This window comes from Oncorhynchus masou, chromosome 8, assembly GCF_036934945.1.
Source record: "Oncorhynchus masou masou isolate Uvic2021 chromosome 8, UVic_Omas_1.1, whole genome shotgun sequence".
Classification (NCBI taxonomy): domain Eukaryota; kingdom Metazoa; phylum Chordata; class Actinopteri; order Salmoniformes; family Salmonidae; genus Oncorhynchus; species Oncorhynchus masou.
The window spans coordinates 14,073,074-14,090,261 of NC_088219.1; the positions used below are offsets into that span (position 1 = coordinate 14,073,074).

The 17,188-nt window shown below is 40.9% G+C and overlaps 1 protein-coding gene across 2 annotated transcripts; it reads right to left on the reverse strand.

The window, feature by feature from the left end:
* Positions 1 to 4,127: 4,127 nt before the first annotated feature.
* Positions 4,128 to 15,289, reverse strand: slc9a6b (solute carrier family 9 member 6b). Of its 2 annotated transcripts, none has more exons than XM_064971549.1 (16): positions 14,957 to 15,289; positions 14,495 to 14,694; positions 14,037 to 14,114; positions 13,849 to 13,925; positions 12,925 to 13,037; positions 11,924 to 12,029; positions 9,178 to 9,319; positions 8,500 to 8,605; positions 8,243 to 8,331; positions 7,987 to 8,100; positions 7,742 to 7,853; positions 7,469 to 7,622; positions 7,313 to 7,343; positions 7,046 to 7,131; positions 6,269 to 6,374; positions 4,128 to 6,196 (listed from the first exon to the last, which is right to left on the reverse strand). In XM_064971549.1, exons 1-16 carry the CDS (start codon positions 15,225 to 15,227, stop codon positions 5,840 to 5,842), a joined length of 2,142 nt encoding a protein of 713 aa, XP_064827621.1. In that variant the 5' UTR covers positions 15,228 to 15,289; the 3' UTR covers positions 4,128 to 5,839. The 2 variants fall into 2 exon arrangements, with proteins under 2 accessions (XP_064827621.1, XP_064827620.1); XM_064971548.1 differs by having other exon boundaries at positions 7,046 to 7,134.
* Positions 15,290 to 17,188: the final 1,899 nt, after the last annotated feature.

A 17,188-nucleotide genomic window follows, 5' to 3' on the forward strand; every position in this document is an offset into this window, starting at 1 on the left:
TATATCTAAGGCCACACCTCCTCTGTCTTTTCTATTCACTTCATTTGTGTTTTTCTTCTAATCTACCATCGCAATGCCCCCCCTCTCTCTCTCACTCGCTCTCTCTCTCTCTCGCACGCTCTCACTCACACGCTTTCTCTCTCTCAATCGCTTTCTCTCTCTCACCCTCTGTTAGCCGCATTTTCGCTTCCTCATATGTTGCTTTCACTTCCTAAAAGGGTAACTGGTATCTATGCTAAGCCACAACCAGAGAGAACATTGAAAATACTTGTATTTCATTGTTTTATCTCAGAGGTTTGGCCCTCAGAGGTAAGTTGAGTTACTCACCGAACAATGGTCACCATTCATAGGACAGCCATCCTGCTCTGGGCTCAATGCTATTCTCTTAATCATGACTCTGATGATATCAGAGGAAAACAAACCTTGTTATCTGAATGTATCTGATCTCCATGAAAAGAAGAAGGGTTATTGGGAAATAGAGTGACACAGTCTTGTTTCTCTGCCAGCATCTGCAGCCCAGTCGGGTGTATGTGGAGGGCTACAGCCAAGGTAAACAGAGCTGGAGCAGCCGTTATCTTTCTGGCATGAAAAGGGGCTTTGTGCTTTACCTCACCCTAACCCAGTTATATTGAAACTTTTTCAGCAGGGGACCACATTTTTCTTTATCTCAAAAGTCTAATGAAAAAATACATCAACAAATAACATTAAATTCATGACATTTGGATTGTTCTTATTAAGAGAACCAATAAATATATTTACTTAACATAGTTGTATTTTTTAAATTATCTTTCTCAAAAACATCTGTATTTTGTCCCATACAATAATCAGTGATTTATTTTTTTATCTATCAGCAGCTGACTGACACAAACCAATATGGGCCTTTTAAAACAGGCTCTGTATGGCATCTGTGTCATAAGTTATAACTTTTGCAGAAACTTGTAAAAAGTTTGAAAGTACCCAAGAGGCCAAAACAGGCTATATGTCTTAGTGAGACTCAATTTATTAACTTTTTGATACTTCAGCCAACGCCCCAGCCAACTCAATACATTATTGCATATGGGCTTACACTATTTAAGTCTATAATTGTTTCAAATTAAATATAATTTGGTGTTTACAGAAAGATGGCATCTATTAAAGTAGGCATAGGCCTTTTCTGAACGCTGGTTTTAGGTGAACTGAAGTCACCAGAGTACAGTAGGTAGGCTATGGAAGGTTGAAGTCGGAAGTTTACATACACCTAGGTTGGACTCATTCAAATTCGTTTTTCAACCACTCCACAAATTTCTTGTTAACAAACTATAGTTTTGGATAGTCGGTTAGGACATCTACTACAGTGGGGAAAAAAGTATTTAGTCAGCCACCAATTGTGCAAGTTCTCCCACTTAAAAAGATGAGAGAGGCCTGTAATTTTCATCATAGGTACACTTCAACTATGACAGACAAAATGAGAAAACAAATCCAGAAAATCACATTGTAGGATTTTTAATGAATTTATTTGCAAATTATGGTGGAAAATAAGTATTTGGTCACCTACAAACAAGCAAGATTTCTGGCTCTCCCAGACCTGTAACTACTTCTTTTTAGAGGCTCCTCTGTCCTCCACTCATTACCTGTATTAATGGCACCTGTTTGAACTTGTTATCAGTATAAAAGACACCTGTCCACAACCTCAAACAGTCACACTCCAAACTCCACTATGGCCAAGACCAAAGAGCTGTCAAAGGACACCAGAAACAAAATTGTAGACTTGCACCAGGCTGGGAAGACTGAATCTGCAATAGGTAAGCAGCTTGGTTTGAAGAAATCGACTGTGGGAGCAATTATTAGGAAATGGAAGACATACAAGACCACTGATAATGTCCCTCGATCTGGGGCTCCACACAAGATCTCACCTTGTGGGGTCAAAATGATCACAAGAACGGTGAGCAAAAACCTAGTGAATGACCTGCAGAGAGCTGGGACCAAAGTAACAAAGCCTACCATCAGTAACACACTACGCCGCCAGGGACTCAAATCCTGCAGTGCCGAACGTGTCCCCCTGCTTATGCCAGTACATGTCCAGGCCCGTCTGAAGTTTGCTAGAGAGCATTTGGATGATCCAGAAGAAGATTGGGAGAATGTCATATGGTCAGATGAAACCAAAATATAACTTTTTGAGGACAAAGAACACCATACCTACTGTGAAGCATGGTGGTGGAAACATCATGCTTTGGGGCTGTTTTTCTGCAAAGGGACCAGGACGACTGATCCGTGTAAAGGGAAGAATGAATGGGGCCATGTATCGTGAGATTTTGAGTGAAAACCTCCTTCCATCAGCAAGGGCATTGAAGATGAAACGTGACAATGATCCCAAACACACCGCCCGAGCAACGAAGGAGTGGCTTCGTAAGAAGCATTTCAAGGTCCTGGAGTGGCCTAGCCAGTCTCCAGATCTCAACCTCATAGAAAATCTTTGGAGGGAGTTTAAAGTCCATGTTGCCCAGCAACAGTCCCAAAACATCACTGCTCTAGAGGAGATCTTCATGGATGAATGGGCCAAAATACCAGCAACAGTGTGTGAAAACCTTGTGAAGACTTTTGTTATTGATCGAATACTTATTTTCCACCATAATTTGTAAATAAATTCATTAAAAATTTTACAATGTGATTTTCTGGAATTATTTTTCTAAGTTTGTCTGTCACAGTTGAAGTGTACCTTTTTGCCCCACTGTATATCAATCCAAGAACAACAGCAAAGGACCATGTGAAGATGCTGGAGGAAACAGGTATAAAAGTATCTATATCCACAGTAAAACGAGTTCTATATCGACATAACCTGAAAGGCCGCTCAGCATGGAAGAAGCCACTGCTCCAAAACCGCCACAAAAAAGCTACGGTTGGCAACTGCACATGGGGACAAAGATCGTACTTTTTGGAGAAATGTCCTCCGGTCTGATTAAAACAAAAATAGAACATAAAAGGGGGAGAGTTGCAAGCTAAAGAATACCACCCCTACCATGAAGCACGGGGTGGCAGCATCATGTTGTGGGGGTGCTTTGCTGCAGGAGGGACAGGTGCACTTCACAAAATAGATGGCATCATGAGGAAGGAAAAGTATGTGGATATATTGAAGCAACATCTCAAGACATCAGCCAGGAAGTGAAAGCTTGGTCGCAAATGAGTCTTCCAAATGGACAATGACCCCAAGCATACTTCCAAATCTGTGGCAAAATGGCTTAAGGATAACAAAGTTAAGGCATTGGAGTGGCCATCACAAAGCCCTGACCTCAATCCAATAGAAAATGTGTGTGCAGAAATGAAAAAGTATGTGTGAGCAAGGAGGCCTACAAACCTGACTCAGTTACACCAGCTCTGTCAGGAGGAATGGGCCAAAATTCACCCAACTTATTGTGGGAAGCTTGTGGAAGGCTACCGGAAACATTTGACCCAAGTTAAACAATTTGAAGGCAAATTTGAAGGCAATGCTACCAAATACTAATTGAGTGTATGCAAACTTCTGACCCACTGGGAATGTGATGAAAGAAATAAAAGCTGAAATAAATCCTTCTCTCTACTATTATTCTGATATTTCACATTCTTAAAATAAAGTGGTGATCCTAACTGACCAAAAACAGGGAATTTTTACTATGATTAAATGTCAGGAATGGTGAAAAACTGGGTTTAAATGTAGTTGGCTAAGGTGTATGTAAACATCCGATTTCAACTGTATTATATCGAATGACTTTACTGTACATTCGTGTTTACAATTTAGGATACTCTAAAAACATACCGCACCAATAGCTATACAAATCATATTGAATGTCCTTGTATTAATTCATTCTGACACAAGATTCGGATCTGTCCATGCAACTTCAAAGTTTAAACCAAGTTCAAAGAAAGTCGTGGGACACGCGCACGCACTTCCTGATCTGCACAATCGCCTCTTTTCTTCTGAACAGGATAAAGCCTATTATAGGAAATGTACCCTACAGAAGCAAACCACTCATCCGGAGGCAGGATATCGGGGGGGGGACAGGATACGACTGCCTTCCAATCAACCCAACTGTAATGTATTTCCACAGAATATTATTAGCCAAGTCTTCAGGAAAAGGTTGAATGAACGATTAACCACTTATTGGGGTGAAATATTGATTGATCTACTCTTTATACGTTGTGTACTGAAAGGAAGTGTTTGTGAAATACAACACGTTACACATATAACATACTTGTAAATAAATACAAAAGTTACATGGATTTGGTACTTGAAACAGGAAAAAAAAACATCCCAAAATAATTTTGTAGCCTAATAGAATAATTTATTTTCATTCATATTAGATTCACATATTTAGTATTTAGGCTACTGTACATTGAGACTTTTCATAACTTTTTCTCTCCCCACATCCAAATTAACTGTATTTTGTAGAATTCACATTTCATTAACAAAAACAAACTATTCACAAAATATAGCAACATCAATATCATACATCCAAATACTGTTGGAACAAGTAAAGGCTGCCTCACCTTTTCAGGTTGAATTTTCTGCTACTTTAACAACTGAGCTTTAAGTTACTATGCTAAATATCTGAGCTGAACTACAATCCCATTTACAGACTAGATTAGTTCCAGTTAGAGTTTAGACTATCTGAACCATTGCTTCCATAACATGTGGTTACTCTAGCTACTGTCGGTGGTAGGGTTGCATTCTAGTCAGGTCTTTCAACATAAGCTCAAGTGGCTCAATCTAAATAAAGATCACAATGCAAACAAATTATATGTAATAAAGCGCAAAAATCTGTTCATAGTTGCTGCCCACCTGACTGAGAAAGAAAGGATTCGGCAGGTATAATTCTTTGCAAACAAAAACTAATCCTGCATAGCAGGAGCTCAGAGAGTGACAGTTCCAGCTCGCTGTCTTAGAGCCCATACACACATTCAGCCTGGACCGAGTCCATAGAAAGCAGCTCTGTACAGTATTGTACCAAACCCTTTGCCACAGCTTTCTGCTCAGGTCGTTAGATTCAGTATCAAGGCATCTGCTTATAGTTAAGGGCCTTGTCGTTCACAGAGCAAGAGTGGAGGTGACAGGAATCTCCAGACTTCGAAATCTGCTTATGAAAATGTCAATATTTCATTTAAAGTAATGACCATATCTTAATCATTTCCACCAGGCTTAATTTGCAAATGTATATCAATCAACTACAACTAATGAATATTACAATTTACAGAAAAAGGTTCATAGTACAATATTGCATTGTATTCATTAGGGTCTTGGTATAACACTGAGCTGAGTTCCAAGTTAGAATAATCCAAATGATTTACTGTAAATTATTAATGAATATGTACAAATCTGCATAAATTGAAAAAAATATATATAATTAGGCACTTGTTTAAAACAGTTCAGCATCCTGGAGCCCCCAATACAGATGCCTCTGACTTAAATAATGACCCTTACATCAGCCAGTAGCAATCAGGTAGGAGAACTGAGTGAAACTTATTATTCACAACTTACTAGCAACTAAAGTTCACCCTAAACTACTCCCATGACATAAAAATCACCACTGAAATTCATATTTATGTTTCCATGTTTTGAAAAAGAAAGGAAGCATGGCTCTTGAAACCCCCGACGACTCCCTGTGGGGTAAGGGCAACAATGAAGACATCAACATATAAATACAGTGTAAATAAATAAAAATAAATATAGGATGTACTTTTTAAAATATACAAATACATGAATGGGCAGAGGAGAAAGAGGCAGACATGGGTAAAGACCACCACATAAAACACAACCAATTTTGCTTTTCAAAGCAGGGGTTGTTCAAGACCAAGGGATGGCTAGACAGAAAAGGGGAGCCCTTGGCCTCTAGAGTCTGTTGCGTCTGGGATCGGAGAAGGGATCTGAAAAGGGATCAGAGAAGGGATCTGAGAAAGGCGGGGGGGAGGTGGGGGGAGGTGGCAGGGTCACAGTGGGTTCAGGGGGGTCGTCCATGGGCAGGACCAGACGTGTTCCCCTGATGACCAGTTCATGCTCCCCAAACGCCAGCTCCTGGTCCAGGGCCTCCTCTGAAGTTATGCCCATGGTGGAGGCAGACAGGGGTTTATGGTTGGTGGTGAAGGTGCCCGATGCGTCGGTGCTCACTGTGACATCACCATACATGGTTGCATTGCCGTCGTTCAGGACCAGTTCGTCAGAATCATCATTCTGCTGGTGCCCTTCATTCTAGAGAGAAAAGGAATCATGAACCACTACGTACATAGGTACGTACGTGCGTGCGTGCGTGCGTGTACTCACCTCATATGCCTGAGTGCTGGTGAGACAGCGAGCCAAGGGGCCACAGCAGGCAGGCAGGGTGGCAGTGAGGGGTGGGCCACTGTGAGTCAACAGGGGTTTCAGGTAGCTGGGGAAGGCTGCAGTCAAGGGATCTAATCCTCAGGGGACTCTAAACGCTGTTACAAACTGGGTGGTTTGAGCTCTGAATGCTGATTGGCTGACAGACGTGGTATATCAGACCGTATATCACAGGTATAACAAAAAAATGTATTTTTACTGTTCTAATTACGTTGGTAACTAGTTTGTAATAGGAATAAGGCACCTCGGGGGTTTGTGATATTATGGCCAATATACCACGGCTAAGGGCTGTATTAAGGCAGTCCGTGTTGCATCGTGCATTAGAACAGCCCTTAGCCGTGGTATATTGGCCATATACCACTACCTCTCGGGCCTTATTGCTTATTTATAGTAGTCTGAACCCAATCACCATTAATGAAGGAATAACCTCTATAAAAGGCATTTAGTGCCTTGTCATATTTTCATTGAGGAATGTGTATCACATGAACTGACTTGCCTTCACTTTTCAAAGGAAATTCAAAGAGTGGCCTCTAGTGTATAATTAAGCAATAAGGCCTGAAGGGGTGTGGTATATGGCCAATATACCGCAGATAATCACCACTGAACAGTGTTTCTTCAATGGTTGGTTCAAGTTGAAGACTGGATTGTCATGGCTTCATCTAATAACTCACAGCCATATTCTAAAGGCTTTAGGTGTGACATGTAGCAGATAAAGGATACGTATTGTCGAAATTGTACCATATTCTGAAAGGCCAGGCACTCTCGTGTTTGGTGTTCCTATGTTGCGTTCCATCCGAAACAGTCACCTGCTCAAAGACATAAAAGTGAGCATGTGACTTTTGTAATACCATAACGGTACAACCACAATCTCCAATTGTGCACTTTTCCTATTCTTTTGTCCACACAACGCTACCCTGTAAACAGATTTCTGCTGTCCTTTAGAAGCAAATCTCAGAATCATGGACAATCAGATCGTTGGTTACTTACTGAGCTGTCTTGGTCCGAGTCCACTCCCACACTAGCACAAACACAAGGATGAGAATGTGTAAGAAGAACATACAGTAGAGGTATACATCCATCTATCGAATCGAGGCATAATGATCAAACTAGTGGTGAAAGATGTGACATCTAGGTGAGACTCACCGTATACTCATGAAGGAGAGCATCGGGGTGGTGCCGCCTCCACACACCCACACAGTGAAGAAGACGATCAGGAGGGTGGTGGAGAACATCATCTGCCGGGCGTACGTGGCCGTGTCCCGGATGGAGAGGGCAAAGGTCATAGCCCCCCGAAGGCCTGATCAACAGATATCAGAGAAGACATTGAAATGAGAGAAAATTACACCGCAAACATGATCTACAGACGTCAATCATCCAAGTCCTTCTAGAACAGGACAACTACAGACAGACTCCTACCTGCAAACATCATAACATGTTGGAAGTTAGATCCAATTTTGTTTTTACGGCCCAAATTGAGCAAGAAAGAGAGGGGGTAGATGTTGGCTGCCCTGCCAAGGAATACCGCAATCTGGTAGGGGACAGCAGTTAAGGAAAGTGGCTTCTGGATGGGAAAAACTACATGCAGTTATAATTAAAGATATTACATTGGGTGTATAATTATTTATTTTTTGCCTCTCGCTCTGTGTGTTTTTTTAGGATACAAATGCTCCAATGATGAACAAGGGGTTGAACACATGGGACTGGAAGGAGAACAGTGTCAGGCCCATATAGGAAAATATGAAATTCTCCGCCAGAAAGTTCAGGAGCTCAAATAGCTTTGGGACGAGAGACAAAAACAATATCAACCAAAATAACAATTTAATAGCGTAAATGTACATTCAAATGTTAGGCCAGGCATTGTCTAACAAAAACCTACAACATGGTTTAAGGCAAATAGACCGGTATGTGTTCCCGTACCTGTTTGGTCCTGTCCTGGGAGTCAGGAGAAAGGTTGTTGAAAGTGTAGTGAGCCTGGGTCATCCCACAGAACAACACGGCCACCACACCTGCACGAGAAAGTTCACAGATCAGCATGTGATGGGGACTCACCTATGTAAGCTTGAAACCGTGTGTGTGTGTGTGTGTGTCTGTGTCTGTGTGTGTGTCGTGTCTGTGTGTGTGTACGTACGTGTGTGTGTGTGTGTGTGTGTGTGTGTAAACACTGCATTAGTTACCAGTCATTTCACAGGCCTCGGCCAGCAGGAAAGTGCTCCAGGACATGAGGAAGAAGAGGGCCGTCTCCAGCAGGGGGAAATCACGCAGCTTAGTGAACTTGGTGACGTGACGAGCGACAGGTCAAGGAACAGATCGAGAACTTCAATCCATCACAGAAACATTGCAACATTCAAGGATGAGATAATACGATAACACAGCAAATGCGTTACTCCTGGAGAATAGAAGCTGTAATGCCTTTAAAAAAACAGCAAATTGCCTTAGATAAAGCAGATTAGCAGACTTTCAATTATTTGAGTCTAGAAGCCATATCTTATTTGGAAGGGAGGGGGCGATGATGTCAAATTTGACCCACATTCAGAATTTCACTTCCTGTTTGGAAGATTGCCTGCCATATGAGTTCTGTTATACTCACAGACATAATTAAATCAGTTTAATTTAATAATAAACTTCAGAGTGTTTTCCATCCAATAGTAACAATAATATGCATATATTAGCAATTTAGGACAGAATAGGATGCAGTTCACTATTGGCACGCAATCTGGATGTCAGAAGGTGAATTCACCAATTTGTAAGTCGCTCTGGATAAGAGCGTCTGCTAAATGACTTAAATGTAAATGTAGAAAATTCACAGGCTTTTCTTTTGAATGAATGCCATCCTCTGGCACACAAAAGGATATCAGTGCAGTCATGACTCCGGTGGCCACACCAAGGGCAAGGGATCCACTGAAGACCCCAAGGAACACACCAAAAGACTTGATCATGGCTGTTGCGTCGAATGTGTGGCTGTTGTCCCCGGCTGGCTGATAGGCACCTATGGAGCTGTAACCAGTGCAGACACATGGAGCCAGAGACAGGTGTAAGCATTAGGAGGCTCTACTACTAACAATGCACATGTTTACAATGCAAAAGGGAAAATGAAAGAGAAAATGTGAAGACATCAGTAAGATACAGTATCTCTGCAACATCTGTACATTGGTCATTCCACAAAATAAGTCCCTTTTGTGTCCCTTTTATATTTTAAGTAGAAATTGTGCACCAATATTGAAGTCTGCATTTTATATTAAATGAAGTGCCCTTTAATATATGGAATTTCCAATAAATCTGAATAAAGACTAGCTAAAGTGCCAAAATTCTGCATTTTGACATGTCTCTCTGTGCCTCCTCTGACTTCTAGGAAGATTTTAGCCCACTTAACCTAAACATTTCTCCAAGTTTCCACCATCATCGTAAAGCCCTAGTTATTTTGTTGCTTTGACAAAGTCATTTCATGAAATTATTGATTTAATGTGATAAGCTGGTCTCTCTTCCTGTCCATGTAGAAGCGCAAAACAAGTGCAAGACACAAGCAGTGGAATCCCTGTTCCTTCATGGGGAAAAACAGCGGTAGGCACAAAAAAAGGGTTTAGGTTGAAGTAACCTTGGATAATCCCAGGGCAAGGTACAGGCACGAGTGGTGAAATTGACAGAGCGTGCGGCTCACTCACCCACTTTGTGGATGTAATGACTAAGGAAATGTCCTCGCTTTGCAGAGGCTCCCAAGGGTGACTGTAAAAGTACCTAAACTACAACAGAAAGTTCCCAGGGTGGGACTAGCTGTTTGGGTACTGGGCGTAGGCGACGTGCGCCCTTCATACGGCAGGCAGAGATGGCAGCCAAATACACCTGTATAGTGGAAAGGGCTTTTTCCCCTTGTCCTGTAGAAGCAGAGAGCCTCTGGAACAGAGCAAAGAAAGGGAATGATCCCCCCAAAAAGTAGCTGAATTCCTACGCTCGGCAGTGAATCCTCACGGGTTCGCCTATGAACAGTTTAGCAGGAAAGCAGTAGTCCAAAGTCGATGCTAAGGACATTATGAAGAAGTATTACGACCTCATAAGGAAGAACTGAAGTGAGATGAGGGAGCGACAGCGCCTTAAAGGTGCGGGGTCCCCCCTATTGGCTGTCGCTCCAGTCTGTCTATGACAGACGTTGTGTGATAGGAGTTCCTTAATGATCACGCCCATTGAAGGCGTTACCCATACTGAGTGACTCAGCGATTATTTGAAATAGAACTCTCGTTTTGATGTGGTGAAACATTGAAATAATAGTCAAATCATAGTGTAAAAGCAGGTGAGCTGGTTATAATCTTTTTGGCCATTTTCTAGTGTTTTGTCGTGAAAACTGAGTGAGTCGAGCATAACACGTCAACAGTGTTACCCATAGATAGTCAGGCAAGACATTTTTTTTAGCAATGTCATTTTTTTTGTAAAGCTTCCATTCCATTGCCTCTCCTGTAGCACACAAGCTTCCATTCCCCTGTAACAAGGGGATTTATGGACAATGGAAGATGAAATCGTCAACCCTGTTACTTTATTTGGCACTTACTAAAATGTTTATTTTCTCTCAACCAAGTCACACTACCCAAAAGGGACTCATTTCGTGGAACAACCCACAACTTTTGTATTTACAGCACAAAAGTCTGGGGAGGTGCTTACCATGTCTACATAGCTAGCAGCTATGCCTACAACACAGTTATAAGAGCCTCTCCTTCCAAAACTGAGGGGGAAATTATAATTTGACAAACAAATCCCAACCTATAGGAACCCAACTCCACTCCACACAGGTCTCTTGATCATTGAATGGTGTGAGAACAGATTGATTAAAAGGTCTGACTTGGCATAGGCTAATTAAATGGCTAATCTAGATGTTAATTAAGAAAGATGCTGATTGTAAACCCTACAGGGACTGCAGTTGGGTTCCACACACTCTTAATGACCACAACAGTGAATAACCTGCACAGCAAACAAGAGCAATATAGAGAAACTTAAAAGAGAATTACACACACTGAAAAAAGGTCATCAACCAACAAGTAGGCTATACCCGTTCTACCTGAACAGCAAATCACCAGCACATACTCCCTTTCAAGAGGAATGATGTTTTCCACAACGCCCACTTTTAAACCTGGTATTTACTATCAATAAGTACAGAAGGTACCAAAAACAATGCCATCTGTGGTGCTGAGCAGGTCTTCAGTAGGGGTCACAACATAAGAACAGTCCATTGTTGTAACCACTTAGGCCTTACTCAAGGACCTGTTTTCATTAGCTGGTAATTTGCTGAGCCTACAGTAACCTAAAGTAGCAGGGGTGTGTGGTATAGTAAAGCTGGGTGAGGCAGACTATAACCATAGCCCACCTAGGGGGGATCCCCTGTTCCTCTACCAATGGTGTGGTCTCTCCATGGCCATGCCGGGCCTGCCTGCTCTGCTTTTCGTAATGCAGAAGAACTCTGTATACAGGTGGCCAGTAAAATGTGAGGGGGTGCGGTTAGTGTCTGCACAAAGTCAACACATCTCCAAACACCAATGAAAGTGACAGGATTGGACAACATAGACAAGAAGATGAGGAGAGGTGCTCAATGTGATGTTGAAAAGGACGGAGACTTACGAAGATAGAACTATGGCCACAGCGTCATTGAGTACACTCTCTCCAAACATCAGGGCGTACAGGTCCACATCCACCTTCAGCTCGTTGAATATGGCAAGTACTGTCACTGTGGGAGCAACAGCAGGAACGTCACATACATACTCATATCCATGATTGCAATGTAGGCTAATCCGAACGCTTAAAATCGCTAACACAAATGCTAAAGTAGTTAATAAGACTGTTCAATGGAGTTTACAACTAAAGCATATTGTAGCACTGTGTACAGAATAGGCCCCTCAAACTCAACTCTAGACCTCGAAGCCAGTTCCACTGCTTTTTTTCCATTGTTCCCCTCTAAAGATTCAGCATGCTTCGATTCGGCTAGGCGAACATGTGCTCGCATACCACTTTAAAAAGACATTCGCTTGAAAAATTTGAAAAAGTGGCATTAGTACTGTTTGTCCTTCTTGAGATGCCGTAGCCAGTATACACTTCCTCAAGAGTCAGAATTAATCTAAAATAACTCAAAAACTGCTGTCACTAATTTTGACGTTTGTGCCGAGGAGATCGTAGTCGCGCAATTTTACATATAACTGAGATGTCTGGTGCAGTAATTCTCAAGTGAAAAAATTTGCATGAAAATGAGTCTCTCATTAAATGACAACAAACACTTGAATAATTCCTACTGTTGACCAATCACAAACGAAGGGGCATAGACTTCGGCTACCAACTTTGGCTTGCCTCAAAAAAAAATGTTGTGCGTACGAACAACTGGAAAAACCCTTGCCGAAGACCAAAAATTTCACAAAATGTCATCACAATATACGCACAAACTGTTCCGAACTGATTTGGATGGGAAGCATGCGGATGTCTTTAAAACCAGGCAATGATTTAGACCTGGGACACCAGGTGGGCATAATTATTTATTTGGTAGAACAGAAAACCATCATGCTCCGGACCTCGTAGGGTAAGAGGTGAATAGCCCTGGTATAGGCTATGCTAGTCAGGGTGAGGATGATTACCTGGGTCTGTGGCTGAGACAATGGCACCAAAAAAGAGGCAGTCAGTAAAGAAAAAGTCCCCTCCCAACTGCCCAACCGCCTTCATTAATGTCACACAGCCATACATAACCAGCCTGTAAGAGAAAAGAGAGTGATTAATCACGTAAACACAACAAAACAAGACCACAATTAGGGGGAATTTCGCCTAATGTAATCCATAGAAAGGTCCTTTGTAGAAAGGATTGTCGACATATATTTGAAATGTGTATCTAAAAGCATAATTAAGAAATTAATTTATCAAAGTTTACCAGGCCTCCTTTAAGACTCCATAATGTTTCATCCAAGACCGTTATTAGTTCATCATTTCAACAGGTGTGAATCTTTTAGTTGATGGCAAATCACCCACAAATGTGTGTCTACTTCCGTCTGCTACAACAGAGGTTCCCAAAATGCATGAGAGGGTACTTCAGAGGTATTCTAGTCAGAGCAAAATTCAGTTGGTGGTACAGTAACCAAAAAAGGTTGGGAACCACTGTACTATAAGACAAAGCTGAAACCACTCCAAAATAACCTGTGTTTCCCCTATATTAATTTAGCAGTGGCAACGGAGTTAGAAAGGACGCCTGTATCGTTGTAGTGACTGGGTGTATTGATACACCATCCAAAGTGTAATTAATAACTACACCATGCTCATAGGAATATTCAATGTCTGCTTTTTTCTTTTTTACCCATCTACCAATACGTGCCCTTCTTTGCGAGGCATTGAAAACATCCCTGGTCTTTGTGTTTGAAATTCACTGCTTAACTGAGGGACCTTACAGATAATTGTATGTGTGGGGTACAAAGATGAGGTAGTCATTCAAAAATCATGTTAAAACACTATTATTGCACACAGAGTGAGCACATGCTCACACCATTTTGATAGTTTTAAAGAAATGGGCTCACCCAATGACAAAAGATGATATGACTGTCCCCATGAAAGCATAGGCAAGGATGGACCCCAGATTCCTGAAGAAGTGTCGCTGAAACACAATGGAGGTGTAGGGGAGACAACAAAATAGTATTCCAGTTAAGTACACAGAAGACTTTTCTATGGTGCCGGCACACAGTCTTCAAGCCATGAATTATCTTACCCGCTTCAAGCTGTAGCCAGCATGGAAGATGATTGGAGGCAGCAAAATGTTGAAAAATACTTCAGGGTCAAAGGTCACCTTGCAGAAAATAATGAAAGGTTAGAAAACTAAATCAACCCATACTGTAACAATCTAAACACAATCTATACCGAATCGCTCCTCTGCAGGCAGCTCAAAGCTTATCAGACAACATCCAGCCCATGTTAATGATTGTAGACTTTGTCACACAACTATTAAATAGCTCCCTTTCCTACTCCTCATTCATTACACCACTGATCTGGAAAATGGAAACGGGAAAAAGCAACATGATGGCTATCAAGTGTTTTCAGCCATCAGTGGTCATGACTGGGAGTCAGCGAAAGGAGACCATTTCAGAGTAGACTACCATCCAGGTCTAGGACCATCCAGTCTGCTGGTAATGTGTGTGTAAATTGACAGTGAGTGAAAGAGTACTGTACCTTCCTGAGCATCTCATCATCTTGCACGTCATGCCCCTTGACGGTGCTGACTTCACCCTTCAGTGTGTACTCATAAAAGCGCCCGCTGACGTTGACCAGAAGAGTTGGTGGGCTGGCATTCACACTGCAGTTCATAGTCACATTGTTCATATTTCGTGGCACATGAACCCCAAAACGAAGGATCACCCCCACCAGCAGACCTGAGGAGTGGACAGCGATAGAGGCCAGTCAGATACAGGTCAGGCAGACATACAGATGAAAAGGGGTGTCAAATACATCTTATCAAGAAATAGCAAGTACAAGTTAATATGGGCATAATGCATGTAAGCCAAGGCATGTTATTTCATTGCCATCTTGCAACGATGTGGCATGAACTGTAGGATGTAGCTCACTCAGTGTTGTCATTCTGCATTATATAGCTAACGTTAGCTAGCTAGCTACAGAGTTCACGAAGGTCCTCACCATAGATCATTGCCAGTCCTGTTTCGTGTAGAAACCTGAAGCGACGGTGTTTAAACAGCCAAATGGTTAAAATAGTGAGAGTTAAGAGCATTATGAAAATAAGAAGGTTGGCACTGTCTTGTCTATGGCTTTCCTCAGCCCTCCTCTCAGTAGCAACATTGTCCATAGCAGTATTCTCGCCTTGACTACCCACTAAAAGAAATGTAAACAGAGAAGGTAAAACAAACAATGTCTTCGACGCCTTTAGAGCCGAATTTGGTTTTAGTCCCATGACTAGACAGTGATGACTATCTGACACCAGATAGCTGAGTTGGTAGCTAGCTGGCTGGACTACTAGTCTGACAGCAGAAAAAAAATGACGTCACTGTCGTATGGTAATGATGAAACCTTCAAAATAAATGCCCACATTTCAAAACATTGCAATGTGAACAAACTCATTTAAAAGATATTCAATTTTAATCAATGTCCATTTTTATGGTGCCTATAAGCATATTCAAAAGGCATTTATGAAAAGAATTGAAAATATATACAGTATCTTCCCAGCTCTGCAGATTTTGTTGTGAGGAGGCAGAGTCATTAGATCATTTATTTTGGTATTGTCCATATGTAGCTCGTTTTTGGTCACAGGTCCAGGAATGGCTGAAGAATTGCAACATTTGCCTAGAACTAACGCTGCAGACAGCAATACTGGGTGATTTGAAAAGCCATTTTCAATCAATCAACAATATAATAATTATTTTAGCAAAAATGTTTATTTTTAATTTACAATCTGTAGAAGTTATGAGAATAGAAAGGCTCAAGTCGTTTTTGTGAAGCATCACAGCACAGTTGAAAAATATATGGCAAATAGAAATTCAAAATGGATGATGTTGTGAGATAGATGGGAGAGGTTGAATGGAGCTGAAGGATCTAATAGCAAGATAAAACATGTAGAACATACAGGGTCTGTAAAATGTATATATGTTTAGAACTTTTGTGAAATAGCACAGTTACAAATAGAAATCAAACTGGATGGACATCGGAAATAGAGGAAGGACTAAAAACAAACAAAAAATAACTATTGTAAAATAGACTGTGAATGTAAAATGTGTATTAAGATGTATAATTGAAGGTAAAAGCCGAAGTGTTTATTAGTTTACTCTAATTGGGGGATCGGTGGTAGGGTTTGCGGGAAATGATAATAAAGGTATATTCTTTAAAAAAAAGTATGTATGTCTATATAGGTATGTGTATGTATATATGTATGCATGTGTGTATGGATATATATATTTTTACCCAAAAAATATATGGTGGATTGGAAATGATGCAGACAATTACATTGATGGAACATACTGTATATTCTTTCCGCAATATTTAGCTGATCCACCCCTTTAAATAATAATAATAATAATAATAAATATATATATATATACACACACACCAGTCAAATGTTTGGACACACCTACTCATTCAAGGGTTTTTACTGTCGTTTCTCTTTGCTTATTTGAGCTGTTCTTTCCATAATATCGACTTGGTCTTTGACCAAATAGGGTTATCTTCTGTATACCACCCTTACCTTGTCACAACACAACTGATTGGCTCAAATGCATTAAAAAGGAAAGAAATTCCACAAAACTTTTAACAAGGCACAGCTGTTAATTGAAATACATTCCAGGTGATTTCCTCATGAAGCTGGTTGAGAGAATGCCAAGAGTGTGCAAAGCTGTCATCAAGGCAAAGCGTGGCTACTTTGAAGAATCTCAAATATAAAATAGATTTTGATATGTTTAATACTTTTTTGGTTACTACATTATTTCATGTGTGTTATTTCATAGTGTATGTCTTCACTATTATTCTACAATGTAGAAAATAGTAAAACATTAAGAAAAACATTGGAATGAGTAGGTGTGTCCAAACCTTTGACTTGTACCGTATATATCTGTAGAATCTATTTATGGTATTATTTCATGGGGGACTGAGGTCTAAATACTGAGCAGCAGGATATTATGTTCGCAGCACAGTCTTGGATTTGTATTCTTCACAGTAAGTGTGCCCCTACAAAGACGCTAAGCTTGGGAATATCGATTGTTTAACACTCTAGTGCAGTAAAACTGTTTTTCACAGCATTGCAAACACCTAATTTGAAGTATATACAGTGGGGCAAAAAAGTATTTAGTCAGCCACCAATTGTGCAAGTTCTCCCACTTAAAAAAAGATGAGGGCCTGTAATTTTCATCATAGGTACACTTCAAC